This window comes from Drosophila sechellia, chromosome X, assembly GCF_004382195.2.
Source record: "Drosophila sechellia strain sech25 chromosome X, ASM438219v1, whole genome shotgun sequence".
Classification (NCBI taxonomy): domain Eukaryota; kingdom Metazoa; phylum Arthropoda; class Insecta; order Diptera; family Drosophilidae; genus Drosophila; species Drosophila sechellia.
In genome coordinates, this window is record NC_045954.1 from 4,702,893 (window position 1) to 4,719,802 (window position 16,910).

The window sequence follows — 16,910 nt, forward strand, 5'->3', positions numbered from 1 at the left end:
ATTGCAATTTTTGAAATTGAAAAGCAGGTAATTTCATATAAAATAATATTAGTGTGACTGCACGAATACTTGTTGAATACCATATCCATAAATTAAATTTCGCTTTCAGAAACAAGTAAACATCAAATTTGGCCACGAACACGAACAAAACATCTCATATAATATTAACAATATATTTATACACAAATTGACTAATTTTAAATAAATTATGAGTGGCCCTGTGTTGTGTAAAATATGTAGTATTTATTCAGTATTTTTGGATATTTTTTGCGGTTTTTCGGCAACACTGCGCGACGGTCACGCCTTTGTATTGTATTTATATTCATTCGTTAAACGACGCTCGTCCAAAAAGGCAGAAAATGTGGAAATTCATTGATAAACAGTGGTGAAAAGTGCGTGCAGTCATTCGCTTCTATTTATCGTGGCCGATTCCTTTTCGCAGCCAATTTTTCTTATTTTTTTTTTTTCTTAAGATATCAGTAACAAGTTTTCGGTCAATAAAAGTGCCAGCTTATTTTCCGCATAATAACGGCTACTAAAGCCTAATTTTTTTGTCTGTGATTTATTTTTTTTTATATTAAGTGCGCCGACGCGACAGAAGTTTATATTCTGTTTTTATGTTTTCCCCTTAAAACGAAACGTGACTAGTTTGTTTTAAATTGGTGTGCAACGAAAACAAGAAGAAGCTGAAGAAGAGGGTGGAGAGGAGAGGAAGCAGAAGAAAAAGAGCAACAGTCAAGTGAATTAGTTTTTTTTTCGTCCATGCCGTCGCTGCCGACGTCGACGCCGTTGCGCCGCCGCATTTAGTCATTGCATCAGTGTGTGCGAGTGTGTGTGTGGGAGAGAGAGCGAGTGGGAGAGCAAGGGCGGAGTAAAAGTAAATGCGTGCAATTAGCATTTAATGCAATCACCATTAACCGCCCACTATTGTAATTTATAATACCCTAGTACCTTTACTTCACACATACACCTACACACACACCTGCTCAGCTAGTGGTAGTGCAAATATGAAGTGCAAAAAGCGGCGGCAACAACAATTCTCTGTTAATTGCTGGATATTTCGTAATGCAGCAACAATAACAACGGTAGCAAACCGTAATGCCACAGTGGAGACTCGCTAATCGAATCGTTGGTCATATTAACCAAATTAGTTATTTGTTTGCATTGAATTTACATTTAATATTTTAACTTCTAAATCTCGATAGATGCTTGCGTGTTCAATAGCAGGGAGCGCCCACTGTACTTGTAGTGAAGCGCCGTTACAGCCACAAATGCGTGTGAGTGTGATTATATGTGTGTGTGTGTGTCTGCATCAAATCACACACTTGCAGCGCTCATGCACACGCACTTGTACTTGTGCGTGGCTCACATTTCCATAGCCAGCCGCTTCCCCCTCCACGATCATTGTTGCTCATCACCTGCAGCTTTCGCTTCTGCTTCTTCTCCTTCTCCCACCTTCGGTGCGCGCATACACATGCACGCATGTGCCGTTACAAATTCGCTTGGGCATAAATCAATCAATTTTTCGTGCATTTGCCGGCGATTGTTAATGGAAATCGTATTAGAAAACAACAATTACAATGGGCCCACATCTGCCGCTCTCGCTCTCGATCGCGCTCATCATTGCTCTCCCGTTTCCCGTTACAGAGAGTGCAATACAAGTGCAATATTAATTAAGTAATAGAGGAAACGTAATATGCGTGTGCAATACAAACAAATGACCATGTAACGGCCAACAGAAATGTATATGCAATACAAAAATATATACATGTGTAAAACAATAAGCGCAAAACACCGCCCATCCCCGCTCGAAAAGTAAAACCAGCAATCTGCGAAACCTTCGACCATCATTGGGTTTTACTGTACTTGAAAATGGACTGTGCCACGCGAAAACAACAACAATTACGGGCACATCATCAGCAGCAACAAATACAAATACAACGACAAACATATGGACGAAAGCGGCGGCAATTACAAAAACAACACCACAACCTCCACCACCACTACTACCACCACAATCAACAACAACAACAAAAACATTTTGTGTGGCTTGTTGTTGGCATTTTGACAATTTATTTGGCTCAGGTGAGTGAGAAAAAAAATGAAGGAAAAGAAACAACAACAAAACATAGTGATAAAGATAAAGCGACAGGTAAACCCACAAAGTTAGTTACCTTTATGATTTTGGGGGAAATTCGTTGGGAAAATTCTGAGGACACCTAATGATGGTGCAGTGTTGTAAAAAATATGCATATTTCCACTAATTACAATGCAGATTTCATAGAGTTGCCAACAACACAGGCAATTTGCAAACTATCTTGGAATGTTTTTTTCTGTTTTTATTTTTTTCGAAAATTACAAGCCACAACTATTTTCCAAGTTTTAGTGGCAGAAAATGTCTTAACTGGGTTTTTGATTCGCTGAGTGCGTTTTAGGAACTCGTTTGGCCGGTTCTAGTTGGGATTTTGGCTGGGTGTTATGTTATTTTAATATGAACTCGCTCAACCGCTCACTAAAATTGAACTAAAATCACGATAAATCCAGATTTCATATAAAACCGATCAGTTTCATATAAATATTTAATGTGTTTAATGCTCCAAACCGGGTTTACTTGTTATCTGATTAAATTTCGGTAGCCAAACTATTGATTAAAACGCCGCTTGCAGAGCTCGAAATCTTAAAAGACAAATTAGAAGCGCACTGTATTTTTAAATTTAAAATGCGCTGATTAAATTTGATTTTGATGGGTGATTTGTGGGCCTATTCCAGTGATTATTCCTTCTTTTATTGCCTGACTTTTTTTTTTTACCTCGTTCACAAAACTCGTTTCATTTCGTTTCGTTTTGCATTGTTGTCGCATTGTTTCAGCGCAAACGAAAGACAATAAAAACAAAATCCCAACCACCGCAACGCAACAAGTAAAAAGTTAAAAAAAAAAAAAAACAGATGAAAACACTAAAAAGCGAACGCAAGTTAAACTCAAGGTTGGTTCTGATGACGCTGTCATCGCAACTTCCTCACTCAGAAAAAATATCAATACGCTTTTCGAGCGATTCCGATTCGTAAACTGTTTCTATGCTTAAAATGAAACAAAAAACTACAGATGGCAAACTTGTATCTTTGCTGCTGCAGTTTTGTATCTTTGTATCTCAGATGCACAACAAAGTTGTCCCTGATTTGGCAGTTTCTTTGGCCACAACAACTTCAATGTGCACCACTGCCGTGTTAGTTTTTTTCACATGCTTCATTTTCATAACTACTCACGTGTATCTGTGACTTTGGCTTTCATTTTATCTGGGCAATGCCGCGATTGCGGATCGCGGGTCATTACGTGCCGGCTTATCGCCCCAACTTGGAACTTGGCCGAAAGTATTCGTATTACTAAGCGTCCCAAACATACAAATGCAAAAATGTTTATAAAAAAAAAAAACAAAAAAAAATGCCAGCGAAGAAGAGTGGCGATGACATCAGCCAGGTTTTCGTGATCACTTTATTTACTACGGGCCAAAAGAGAGCGGGCGTAACCACAAAATGTGTAAATTTGACTGATTTCAACTGAAAAATGTTTGTTTCGAAAATTCCCATTTGATTTGATTGCGCTCTGTTTTTGCATTTAATTGTCCTCAAATCGTTTGCACTTCTTTGGGCCTAATGAAAGCATTTAATACCTATATCCTTTGTTGTTCCATGGCAGCCTGAAGTGAGTAAACTCAATTAGAATCGAGCAAAGTGCCGGCAATTAAGCCACCCTTTTTGTATCCACATAATATTGGAATTGTGTCAAGTGGTTTTCCATTTTGGGGGGTTCGTGGTGATGTGTATCGAGAATAACGAAATGAGAGTCGGAAAACTATACAATTTCTTTGTTTACAATTGCTAGGATCGATGTAAAATTAACTTGCGCTCAATTAATGGAAATTGTGCGTTCTTTTCCACTTGTTTAGTTTTCCTTGCTGGATTCTCTCAAGATGCCACTGTTTCGTCCACTTTCTTGTGGGTGCTTCTTTTTATTGGGTTTTTTTTTATTCTTTGGTGCCTGGTTGTTGGCACCTCCACTCCGTTCACCGTTCACTTTATGGTTTTGTGCCTATTGGCCATTGTTTATGTGGCAGCTGCAGAGGAGCAGCAGTAGAATCAGCTTGGAGTGGGCCCAAGGGAGATACTTACAACTAATTGGCATGCGGGTGGAGTTGGGCCAAGTGGAGCACACACCCATTGGAATGCTGGAATTTCACGTGGCCATAGGCTCCGCCTCACCTGTCCAGTGAACTTTCGTAGAAGAATCTGCGCATCTGCTGCTTTCTCCGCGCCGAAGACAGGAGATTGAAAATAAAAAAAAAAGACAGGAAGCGAATTTCGCATGCCAAGTGACAACTCAACAGAGAATCGGTGAGGAGAATAAACATATATGCATATACTATATATATGCATATCCATTTATGGCTTGTTAATCTCTATTTGCACTTGACTATAGACCCCATCAATTGAAGTGTTGGTGGCGGGGTATGTTGGGGTGAGGGGGGCAATGGAGGGGGTTGAAGGGGGGTGGAGGTGGCGGCTTCTTAAAATAGCCACATCACATGCTTGGGGTCCCACATCATTATTTATCCACTGGAGGCAGATGAACTCTTAGCCCGTTTGGCAATCGAAAGCAGTCGCTTTTTGGTAACAGACTCTATACTCTATACTCTATACTCTACACTCTATACTCTACACTCTATACTCTACATTCTATACTCTACACTCTATACTCTATAATTTGCATATGATCAAAACTCCAGCTGTAGCATGACTCTTCCCCAGTTTAGTGCTATCTTTGCCCTATCCGGTTTCACTTCGCGCTGGGTTGACTGACTGACTGACTTATATAAACCTATAACAATTTGTTGCTGCATCGCTGGCGCTGGTGAAGTGCCCATTTATCAATATAATTATTGTTTTGTTAAACACTTTTCTGATCCGCGGAGTGGGGCTTTACATATATACATATGTACATGCCACATTTGCGACGCCAAGACTTCTGGCTAATTTTTGTGCTGATTTGCTGATCTCCAATTATTTTCGTTCGTTAATCGCTGTACCGAATTCTCTCTTTCTCTCTGTGTTCTGACAAAGCAACTACTACTAATTAATTGATATTAATTGCGGGGCCAACACAGAAAACTGGGCCAACTCGACCCGAACAGAAAGGCCAACAACAAAATAGCAAGAAATAGCAACAAATAACCAGCTAGCTGGAAAAAAAAGATTTGCTTGGCCAAAATAAGTTAAAGTTACAGGTGGATTGTGGAGGGGTGAGGGGGGTTTCCACATAAAACGACAATTTGTTTATTTAACACAAAAATATGGGTACGACAAAAAGGTAAAAAATAAATGTTTAAAAAAAAAGGAGACACGACGCACGACAAAAATTGAAGCAAAATTCGAGAGAAGCTTTTGGCTCACCTAACTGGTTTTTGGTTTTGGTTTTGAATTGGATTTGTATTTTATTTGGACTTTTTTGCCTGCGAGCTCTCCATCTCTCTTGCACGCACATGAAAATAATTAGCAAACAACCTACAGCGTTTTATACTTGGGGCAAAAGAAAAATAAATGAAAAATAAGACGAAAAATCGCACATTCACAAGAAAAAAAAAAGCCTTAAATTCGATCTCACGCATTCCAGTTTGCGATTTCAATTTGCGTTGCGTTTATTTTTTATGCCGCCCGGTTTCATCTCGATTTATGCGATATTTTCGCACTGGCTTCATATTCATTCGTTCAAATAGTTTAGTGGAAAACTATTACAAGCGAGCTTAATTTATTTAAGCAATTATGAGGATTCAACAAAGTGGCACATTGTTCACTTAAAGTTCAATGGAATATTCCTGTGGGCGGCGAGACTAGAACACGCTGTCTATCGATAATTCATTACGCACTCTAAATAACATATACTTTAATCCCCAACTTTCCCAAAAAAAAAAAATCTCAGTGGCTTAGCAAAAAAATAAAAGTGAAAGGCAGGTCCGAATAACAACATGAAACAAAATCCAATTTAAATTGTCAATCAAATTGGCTTAACCCAAATGTAAGTAAGTGCCGATTAAAGAAACGATCGTGTGTGCAAATAAATCGAAATAATCGATTGCACCAATGCAAAGACGATGTGCAAAGGAAGTATTTAGTTGGTGCGATATAATTTTATGCAAGCCATGCTATTATCTTATGATTTCAAATCGATAACATATTACAAAATTAAACTACAATTATCGATGGTTTGCAGTGTAAAATATTTGTATTTCGATTAGAAACCAATGTTAAAATGAATATCTGGAGCACTCTACCAAGTAATTAAACTTATTATTTAATTTGCATTCCAAAAATAGTTTTTGCTTTTTTTCTACACACCTTACATACATTAGCTAAATCGTTTTAGTTCATATGATGACGATTGCTCTTTGGCTTCCGTCCCATCACTGTCATAATCATGCCCATCATCCTAATTATAACCATTAGTATGATCATTTAGGCTTAAAGGTCATATTCATTTGCCGCATTGAAGGACAAAAAGCGGTTGGGGGGCGTGATCAGAGGTGTCGCTGATAAAAGGGGGGCCATTAATGTGAAAAATGGGCGGCTGATCGCTTTTGGCTCGATTTGCCTAAAAACCACTTAAACTTCCGTTTTCACATGCAATTTGCCATTGTTATTGCTAGTTTTTTTTTTTTTTTTAAGTTGGAAATTGCATGTGACATGCAATAGCAGCCCCAGCACTGCTGGAATCGAATTAAGAAATCATATTCAAATTGCATATGCACTTCGAGCGTAGGAAAATCTGTTTTTCCTACCATTAAATTTTCAATCCATTTTCCGGATTCCGGATGTTTTGCAGCATGATCGGAATCTACTCCCTGCACATTTAAAAAAAATTTTTTTTTTATTATTATTATCTACTACTTTTTCGGGTAGACCCAGAAATTCGATATCTCGTATCCGTTGCGCTGCTGACGTCAGCATTTGCCTAATGTCCGAATAACGTTGCAAACGTGATCAGCGTCATTATCATTCATATATGTGGATATGCTATACTATATATCAGCCGTCAGATGATCGGACCATCGGAAATTAACAAGTTGCGGGCAGAGACAAAAAACAATAAAAAAATAATAAGCAACAAATAGATCGCCAGCGGCTAATTTGATTTTTGCATTATATTTTTTATGGCCAAACTGCACTTTATGTGGATAATTATCAGCCACCATAGATGTTAACTGCGCACTTATAGCATCTTAATTGGACGCTCTTCGGAATAAATCACCAGATTTAAGCAATTTTGCATAAACACCACCCCACCCACTCACAAGTAGTAGATCTAAACATTTATCCCCTGAAATAGGATTGCGAAACGCTACGATTAAGGAATGGGTAATCCAACACTGGACATTCCCGAAGGCACCAAGAAATCGATCAGGTTCGCAGTTTTTCGATGGCCAGACAGGAAATGCGATCGAAGTGCTACGATTTCCCCAAAGAAATGCCAATCCCGAAGTATCGTAAACAGATATTTGTGTATAGAATTTGCCATTTGCATACGCATACCTAACCCGTAACCCGAACTGCAAACGCAAAAGGGAGGAGTAGCCAATGTGTGTGTGTTTTTCCTGCTGCATTTCGCTGGAAACAACAACGCACGAGGTCGTCCCGGGGCGGTGGAAAAACCCATCATCACAGTGATGGCCACTCTGGGATTCCGGAGGCCGCTCATTGAAGATAACTGGATGTCGGGGCCGGGCACACATGGTGATCCATGTGGGTTCGTGGGCTCGCTGGCTAGCCTTATGCAATGCCAATTTCAAAAGCTGCACACAGCACGAGATGCACTCACTCAATGGCAGCCAAACGGAACCCTCGTGAATCACTTTCTCTGGCATTGTGCAAAGTGTTGTGATACACTCATGATCTGGTGATGATGATGAACTGGTAGATTTCACGCTCTTATCGCTCAATACGCTTATTGATATGCCAATATGCCGGAGTGCGTTATCTCGCTGATTAACGCGGAATTGCACCGATGTTAGGATGTAGGTCAGTTTGGAGGTGGGCGCTTTGGATGTCTGGACTGGACAGACTGACTGAATGCCGATTGATATACCCTTGTTGTGGATTCACGGGCAGACTCAATTGCATGCCTCAATTCACTGCAGCTGTAATCATCGCACACAGTGCCAAATAATGTAGGACTTGGACTAGAACTATTGGCTTATTCATCGGCAGTGCGTGATTTGTTTCACTTAAGTATTGAGATTTACGTTTACTTTGTGTCAAGCAAAAAACCTTCGCTGGGCGTAATTGCTGCGGTTAGCAGTTGATTTATTTGTTCAGTTCTAATTAAACTGTTTTTAAGATTATTTATAGACGCTATTAACCGCAACTGGGGAGCTTTTTGTTTTTGTGTTGCTTGGTCTTTTATGGCTTGTATCTGTATGTGATTTCCAACTTTTTACCTAATATAATATATATATATATCAGTATAGGAGAAAAATGGGTTGACAAATTGTAATTTACTCTCCGTTCTTTTTATTCTTAGCACGCGAATGCCGCTGATCTAGTGATAAATGTTCCAAATGCGAGCAGCAACGCCAACGCCTTCTACAGAATCGACTACAGTCCGCCCTTCGGCTTCCCGGAGCCGAACACCACGATCCCGGCCAGCGATATTGGCAAGGACATCAAGTTCTCGAGAGCTCTGCCGGGCACGGAGTACAACTTTTGGCTGTACTACACGAACTCCACGCATCGGGAGCAGCTTACCTGGACGGTGAACATAACGACAGGTGGGTGTCATATAGTGTTGGATTGAATGTAACTAACTAATTTATAATGTTTCACTTTGGGCGGACAGCTCCCGATCCGCCGGCCAATCTGAGCGTGCAGCTGCGTTCCAGCAAGAGTGCGTTCATAACGTGGCGACCGCCGGGATCGGGTCGCTACTCGGGATTCCAGATCCGGGTGCTGGGCCTCACGGATCTGCCGTTCGAGCGCAGCTACTCGCTGGAAGGCAACGAAACGCTGCAGCTGTCGGCGAAGGAACTGACACCCGGGGGCAGCTACCAGGTCCAGGCGTACTCCGTCTACCAGGGCAAGGAATCGGTGGCCTACACGAGCCGCAACTTCACCACAAGTAAGTCGGGACAGAGGACAGGAACGCGTAGTCCGCACCGCAGGTGCAACTTCTAGTGCACCAGCACATACGCAAATATCCGGTTAATCGAATATGCTGGCAATAACTGCAAGCCGTAATCCGGTGATGGGCCATGACTAACTAACATATGTTAAATTCCACTTGTCTCACCTTGTATCCATAATAATGCTCTCAAGTCGCCGGGAATCTGAAAGTCTGAGCAGCCTGAAGGTAACCCTCTCTTTACGCACCCAACTAAATCCTTAATTTCCCAAGCGTTTTACTAGTTTGTTTTGCGTTAATAAAAGGTTGAGATGCCAGTTGATTAGTTATTCATTCGAAGCGCTTTTAAGCAGTGGCGCCCAATTCGATGTGAAAATTGTAATGATTGGATAGATCGGAGATTAGTAGATTGTTCCTCGCCATTGGTTCAGGATTTGGGGACCACTGTGCCGGGCGTATTGCGTCTTTATTTCTCCCAATGTTTTATCGTCGAAATTCGAAATGTTTGTATTTGTTGGCTCCTTGTATATAATTTTATTTATTTATTTCAAATCTGTACATAGCCTTTACATAGTATATCGTTTTTGAAATCATTTAGAGTATTTCACTTTTCATGTTACTTTTTTTTTGTTTTTTGATCTTTTTTTTGGCTTAAATGTATTGTAGACTAACCCAAACACACACCTATTAATCGACTCACCTTAGCTCTTAGTTTAGTTACCCATTTACCCAAGACTCATTGCATCTCGAAATCCCTCTCTGCCCGCTGCATCTTCCTTAAACGCGCAGAGCCCAACACGCCCGGGAAGTTCATTGTGTGGTTCCGGAATGAGACGACCCTCCTGGTGCTGTGGCAGCCGCCGTTTCCGGCTGGAATCTACACCCACTACAGGGTATCCATAACGCCGGACGACGCCATCCAGAGTGTGCTGTACGTGGAACGGGAGGGTGAACCGCCGGGACCGGCACAGGCGGCCTTCAAAGGTCTCGTTCCCGGCAGGGAGTACAATATCTCGGTGCAGACGGTTTCCGAGGATGAAACATCGTCGGTTCCAACGACAGCCAGATATCTAACGGTACCGGAGCGCGTACTGAATGTCACCTTCGACGAGGCCTATACCACATCGAGTTCCTTTCGCGTGAGATGGGAGCCGCCGCGAACCTACAGCGAATTCGATGCCTACCAGGTGATGCTCTCCACGTCGCGTAGGATATTTAATGTGCCACGCGCAGCGGACAGCGATTCGGTGTACTTCGACTATCCGGATGTTTTGGAGCCAGGTCGCACCTACGAGGTGGTGGTAAAGACAATCGCGGACAATGTGAATTCGTGGCCAGCCAGCGGAGAGGTCACTCTGCGTCCACGGCCAGTGCGCAGTCTGGGCGGATTCCTCGACGATCGCAGGAATGCTCTGCACATATCGTGGGAGCCGGCGGAAACGGGACGACAGGACTCGTATCGAATTAGGTGAGTAATACTGAAAAGATTAGTTACACTAAATACCAAATATGAAATAACACATCTTACCTACGTTAGCTACCATGAGCAGACGAACGCCAGCGAGGTGCCGGCACCGTTTCCGGTTGCCGCCGAATCCCAAATCACCACGAATCTCACGGAGTACACACTGGACTCGCTGCTGGCAGGACGTCGCTATCTGATCGCCGTGCAGGCCCTGTCCAAGGGTGTGGCCTCCAATGCCAGCGACATAACGCGCTACACACGTCCGGCGGCGCCACTTATCCAGGAACTGAGGAGCATCGATCAGGGCCTCATGCTCAGCTGGCGGAGTGATGTGAACTCTCGCCAGGATCGCTACGAGGTGCACTACCAGCGCAATGGAACGCGCGAGGAGCGCACTATGGCCACCAATGAGACAAGTCTGACGATACACTACCTGCACCCGGGATCCGGTTATGAGGTGAAGGTGCACGCCATCAGCCACGGAGTGCGAAGCGAACCGCACTCCTACTTCCAAGCAGTTTGTAAGTACTTTACTTCTTTAAAGCTGTGGGGATACGGAAAGTTCCACCTTAGCAATCTGATATCGGGTTCCAATACTTTGTTGCAGTGCTAGAATTTGATTGAACTTGACAGGTATATTGATATATGTCCCCCATTAAATGTGAATTTAAGTCTTCTATTGAGCTTTATGACCGCTAATTAGTGGACGGTCAAACGGGTTGTGGCAAGGGGTTAGATTTTGTGTTTCCTAAGATTAACTGCCAGTTAGAGAGGTGTTTAGTTTACAATGTATACTTTAATGTATTTGAAAACACCGCGTGACCAATTAAATATTTGCTCTATTCCTCGACAGTTCCCAAGCCGCCTCAGAATCTCACCCTGCAGACAGTGCATACGAATCTAGTGGTGCTTCACTGGCAGCCGCCGGAGGGCAGCGACTTCAGTGAGTATGTGGTGCGCTACCGCACGGATGCCTCGCCCTGGCAGCGGATATCCGGATTGCACGAGAACGAGGCGAGGATCAAGGACATGCACTATGGCGAACGGTACCTGGTGCAGGTAAACACCGTGAGCTTTGGCGTCGAGAGTCCCCATCCGCTCGAGCTGAATGTGACGATGCCACCGCAACCGGTGTCGAATGTGGTGCCATTGGTGGATTCGCGTAATCTCACCCTGGAGTGGCCGAGACCCGATGGCCATGTGGATTTCTACACACTCAAGTGGTGGCCCACCGATGAGGAGGACCGTGTGGAGTTCAAGAATGTTACCCAGCTGGAGGATTGTGAGTTGATACCATTCGATGCGCTCAGTACTGCATCTAAACTAATCGTATCTAAATTTTTCAGTGAGCTCTCCCAGCGTTCGAATACCCATTGAAGATCTGTCGCCAGGTCGCCAGTACCGCTTCGAGGTTCAAGCCAGTTCCAATGGCATTCGTTCCGGGACTACCCATCTGTCCACTCGCACCATGCCACTGATCCAATCCGATGTGTTCATCGCCAATGCGGGGCACGAACAGGGTCAGGATGAGACCATTACCCTAAGTTATACACCCACTCCGGCGGACAGTACTCGCTTCGATATCTATCGCTTTTCCATGGGCGATCCGACGATCAAGGATAAGGAAAAACTGGCCAACGATACGGAACGCAAGCTGAGCTTCTCGGGACTGACGCCTGGCAAGCTGTACAACGTGACCGTGTGGACAGTGAGTGGCGGAGTGGCCAGTTTGCCAGTTCAACGGCTATATCGCCTGTATCCGCTGCCCATCAGTGATTTGAATGCCATCCAGGTGGCTGCTCGTGAGATAACACTGCATTGGACAGCACCTGCTGGGGAATATACTGATTTTGAACTGCAGTACCTAAGTGCAGACGAGGAGGCACCACAACTGCTTCAGAATGTCACCAAGAATACAGAGATCACGCTGCAGGGCTTGCGTCCGTATCATAATTACACATTCACCGTGGTGGTGCGATCGGGCTCGACCCAGGGTGCGGATTCCGCCGATGTTTCCGTCAGCACCCTGATGCGCAGCAGTGCCCCCATCTCGGCCAGCTACCAAACACTGACTGCTCCGCCCGGAAAAGTCGAATACTTCCAGCCCAGTGATGTGCAGCCTGGTGAGGTTACCTTCGAGTGGAGTCTGGAACCCGCCGAACAGCATGGACCCATCGATTACTTCCGCATAACATGCCAAAATGCCGACGATGCAGCGGATGTGTCAAGCTACGAATTCCCGGTGAATGCTACCCAGGGGAAGATTGATGGTTTGGTACCCGGCAACCATTACATATTCCGAATACAAGCCAAGTCGGCTTTGGGCTACGGTGCCGAAAGGGAGCACATCCAAACAATGCCCATACTAGCACCTCCGGTTCCGGAGCCGAGTGTAACACCACTGGAAGTGAGCAGGACCAGTAGCACCATCGAGATTAGTTTCCGCCAGGGTTACTTCTCCAACGCCCATGGCATGGTAAGATCTTATACGATAATCATAGCCGAGGATGTGGGCAAAAATGCTTCCGGACTGGAGATGCCCAGCTGGCAGGATGTGCAGGCATACACCGTTTGGCTGCCTTACCAGGCAATAGAGCCATACAATCCATTCCTGACCAGCAATGGCAGCAGAAAGAACAGCCTGGAGGCAGAGCACTTTACGATAGGAACGGCCAACTGCGAGAAACATCAGGCGGGCTACTGCAATGGTCCGCTGCGGGCTGGAACCACCTATAGGATTAAGATTCGCGCCTTTACGGATGAGGACAAGTTCACGGACACGGTGTACAGTTCGCCGATAACCACCGAACGCAGTGATACCGTCATAGTGGCGGCTACCGTTTCGGCTGTGTTGCTGGTGGCAATGGTGCTTGCGGTGGTCTACTGTCAGCACCGCTGCCAACTGATTCGTCGCGCCTCCAAGTTGGCCCGCATGCAGGACGAGCTGGCCGCCCTGCCCGAGGGCTATATCACGCCCAACCGACCTGTCCATGTGAAAGACTTCTCCGAGCACTACAGGATCATGTCGGCCGATTCGGACTTTCGTTTCAGCGAGGAGTTCGAGGAGCTGAAGCATGTGGGCCGCGATCAGGCGTGCAGCTTCGCCAATCTGCCCTGCAATCGGCCCAAGAATCGGTTTACGAATATCCTGCCCTACGATCATTCCCGCTTTAAGCTCCAGCCAGTGGACGACGACGATGGTTCGGATTACATTAATGCGAACTACATGCCGGGACACAATTCGCCGCGCGAGTTTATCGTCACCCAGGGACCGTTGCACTCGACGCGCGAGGAATTCTGGCGGATGTGCTGGGAGAGCAACTCCAGGGCGATTGTCATGCTGACGCGCTGCTTCGAGAAGGGTCGCGAGAAGTGCGATCAGTACTGGCCCGTGGATCGGGTGGCCATGTTCTACGGGGACATCAAGGTGCAGTTGATTATCGACACGCACTACCACGACTGGAGCATATCAGAGTTTATGGTCTCAAGGGTGAGTTGTTTACCATTGACATTGCATGTCCATTTTTCATCCTTTTGTTTTGCAGAACTGCGAGTCGCGTATAATGCGTCACTTCCACTTCACCACATGGCCGGACTTTGGGGTTCCAGAGCCGCCGCAGTCGCTGGTGCGCTTCGTGCGCGCCTTCCGCGATGTCATCGGCACGGATATGCGTCCGATCATCGTCCATTGCAGCGCTGGAGTAGGCAGATCGGGCACATTTATAGCCCTCGATCGCATCCTGCAGCACATTCACAAGTCAGACTACGTAGACATCTTTGGCATCGTGTTTGCCATGCGAAAAGGTGCGATATTACTGATATTTTGTTCTTTTCGCCTTGACCATAATGATTTTGCATGATTTCAGAGCGCGTTTTCATGGTGCAAACGGAGCAGCAGTACGTGTGCATCCATCAGTGTCTGCTGGCGGTGCTGGAGGGCAAGGAGCACCTGCTGGCCGATTCGCTCGAGCTGCACGCCAACGATGGCTACGAAGGTGAGTTGGAGGATTGTTCTTCTTTGGCCAGACTCAGAACTGTTCTATTCTCCCTCATTTTTATCTGATTTTTCTCTATTTTCACTCTCTTTGCGGATCAAGTTTTATAAATATTACTTGCTGATTGATTAATCTTAATCTGTATCTATTTGAACACACAATCTGGATACGGGCTATAATAATTTGTAATTTGGTGGTGCTTCTTATTTTGAATTTCAAATTGAGTTTCTGTGGCTGCGGTTCACCTAGAGGTTCTACATTAATTTATCTGAGATTGTAACTAACCAAAAATGTTCAATAATTTATTTTCTTCTTTCTTTTCACAATCATTCACAAACACCCATCACACAACTAAAACACGATTGTAAATCACACAAAAATCGCCTAACCTACACATTTTCATATGCTTCTACTCCTGCAAACGAATTGAAATTGAAAAACTCGAATCCAATCAAAAACACCGAAAAAAAAACCACAAAAAAAAGTGACTAAAATTTACTTAGAGCGCCAGCCACAAACGAAAATGGGAACCTTGCCCATACGAGCTTCTTTGGCCATGGCCGAGAAACTGGACGCGGATTTAATGACCAACAAGGATGAGGTTGAGGATCAGGAGCAGCAGCAACTGCAGCTAGCCACGGAAGAAAAGCCAAAGGGTGACGATGAAGAAGTCGATGACGACGACGACGACGAAGACGATGACCAGCAGCCGTTGAACAATGAAACGACGGCCACCTTGTCATCGGCCAGCTGCAGCAGCAGCACCCATGACGTGCATGTGGTTCTCCAGGAGGCGATAGAACACCCCAAGCAAGAGCAGGAACAGTCCCATGCAGATACCGAATCTGAGACCACGGACTCAGATGACGATGATGAGGATGGGGATGGGAAGGTGGCCAAGGATGGGGCTGTCGCCGATGAGGATGGCTGGTGGTATTGATAGAAAAGTCGACTTTTTAGGTTTGTACCCACAAAAACAACAACACAAAACAACACAGACCCAAAACTGTATGTTCCATATCCAAAATTACTGCTTTAACTCGCTTTTGCCCCCGACTAAACAAAAAAAAAAACAAACGCAAAATTCTAACCGCACACTGGAAAGTGAACTAACTAACATTGACACATCAACACGGTTATGGGTTGAAAGACAAACAAAACATTAGATATTGCATCGAAAGACCAAAAGAGAGACAAATTTAAAATCCCCACTAGCTTGTTTCAGTCCATGTGTTATGTTCTCGCATCCGAACATCGGTGGTGTCACAGCACGATTTCTAACCGATCCTTGCACTTTTCCAGATGACGAAGGCATAGCTGAGACGGGAATCTGAGGATGCTTGCTGCGGGAACATCTACATATGATATAAAGTACCTATAGTTATTTTTTTTTACATATACTATACGTAAAATCTGCCTGTGATGTGCTGGATGTGATTTGTCTACGAAGTGGCACTCGGAGTTGCTGTCAAATGAGTTGAGTTTGTTGCCCTTATTCTGCGGAGGATCGTCGGTGGATCGTCGGTGGATCCATCCGGGGGATAATGGACGCGCTTCTTGGCCTGTGCCATGTGTGCGAGTACGCCGCACCGCCTGTTTGCCATAGAGCTAAGCTAGCTAGCCCGCTGATTTAATGTAATGCCGCCAAACTAGACCAAACCAACAAGAGCGTAAACTTAAGCTTCAGGTTTAACAATCTACTACCTATTTTTGTATCTGTCCTGTATCCCTGTACCTACTATAAATACCTAAAAAAAACATATTACCCTTTGCTCTGTCGTGTTGTGTATAGATTTGTACATTTGTTACCACTTAGTGTGCGCGTCGATCGATATTATGACCATACTATGTTTACCATTACCACTATGACTATTAGTCTAAACGATTGTGTATTATTTTATTATATAGTTTATATAGCCTAGTTAGACGATAGACTCTAGACCACGATTAGTCAGCGAAATGTTGGCTCTAACTGCGTGCAGCTTTCCATTTGCCCTTTCCGTTGGCCATCAAGTCTCGAAATAACCAAGCGATTCCATCGGATCTGTCCGAAGCAGCATTAGTACAGTACAGTACACTGCAGTTAAAGTTATTAGCATTTATTTTACTATATTTTATTATATGATATTGTATTGTATTGTATTTTTTTAGATGTGCATCTACACAAGATCAATAAATTTATATTGAGAACATGAACAAAAAACCAACCTCGTTTCATTTACGTGGGCGGGTTGTTGTTGTTTTTTCTTTTCCAGCGGGGCGAAAACCTGGCGAATGGCGAGATTTC

At 44.3% G+C, this 16,910-nt stretch overlaps 1 protein-coding gene across 4 annotated transcripts; it reads left to right on the forward strand.

Annotated features, from left to right (window-relative positions):
• Positions 1-300: 300 nt before the first annotated feature.
• Positions 301-16,819, forward strand: LOC6612450 (tyrosine-protein phosphatase 10D). 4 transcript variants are annotated; one of them, XM_032724434.1, is made up of 12 exons: positions 301-392; positions 1,648-2,085; positions 8,567-8,813; positions 8,882-9,160; positions 9,953-10,631; positions 10,701-11,149; positions 11,482-11,910; positions 11,975-14,118; positions 14,174-14,432; positions 14,495-14,623; positions 15,109-15,583; positions 15,926-16,819. In XM_032724434.1, exons 2-11 carry the CDS (start codon positions 1,873-1,875, stop codon positions 15,561-15,563), a joined length of 5,283 nt encoding a protein of 1,760 aa, XP_032580325.1. In that variant the 5' UTR covers positions 301-392; positions 1,648-1,872; the 3' UTR covers positions 15,564-15,583; positions 15,926-16,819. The 4 variants fall into 4 exon arrangements, with proteins under 4 accessions (XP_032580325.1, XP_032580326.1, XP_032580327.1 ...); XM_032724435.1 differs by having other exon boundaries at positions 15,127-15,583; XM_032724436.1 differs by lacking the exon at positions 15,109-15,583.
• The last annotated feature ends 91 nt before the right edge of the window (positions 16,820-16,910 follow it).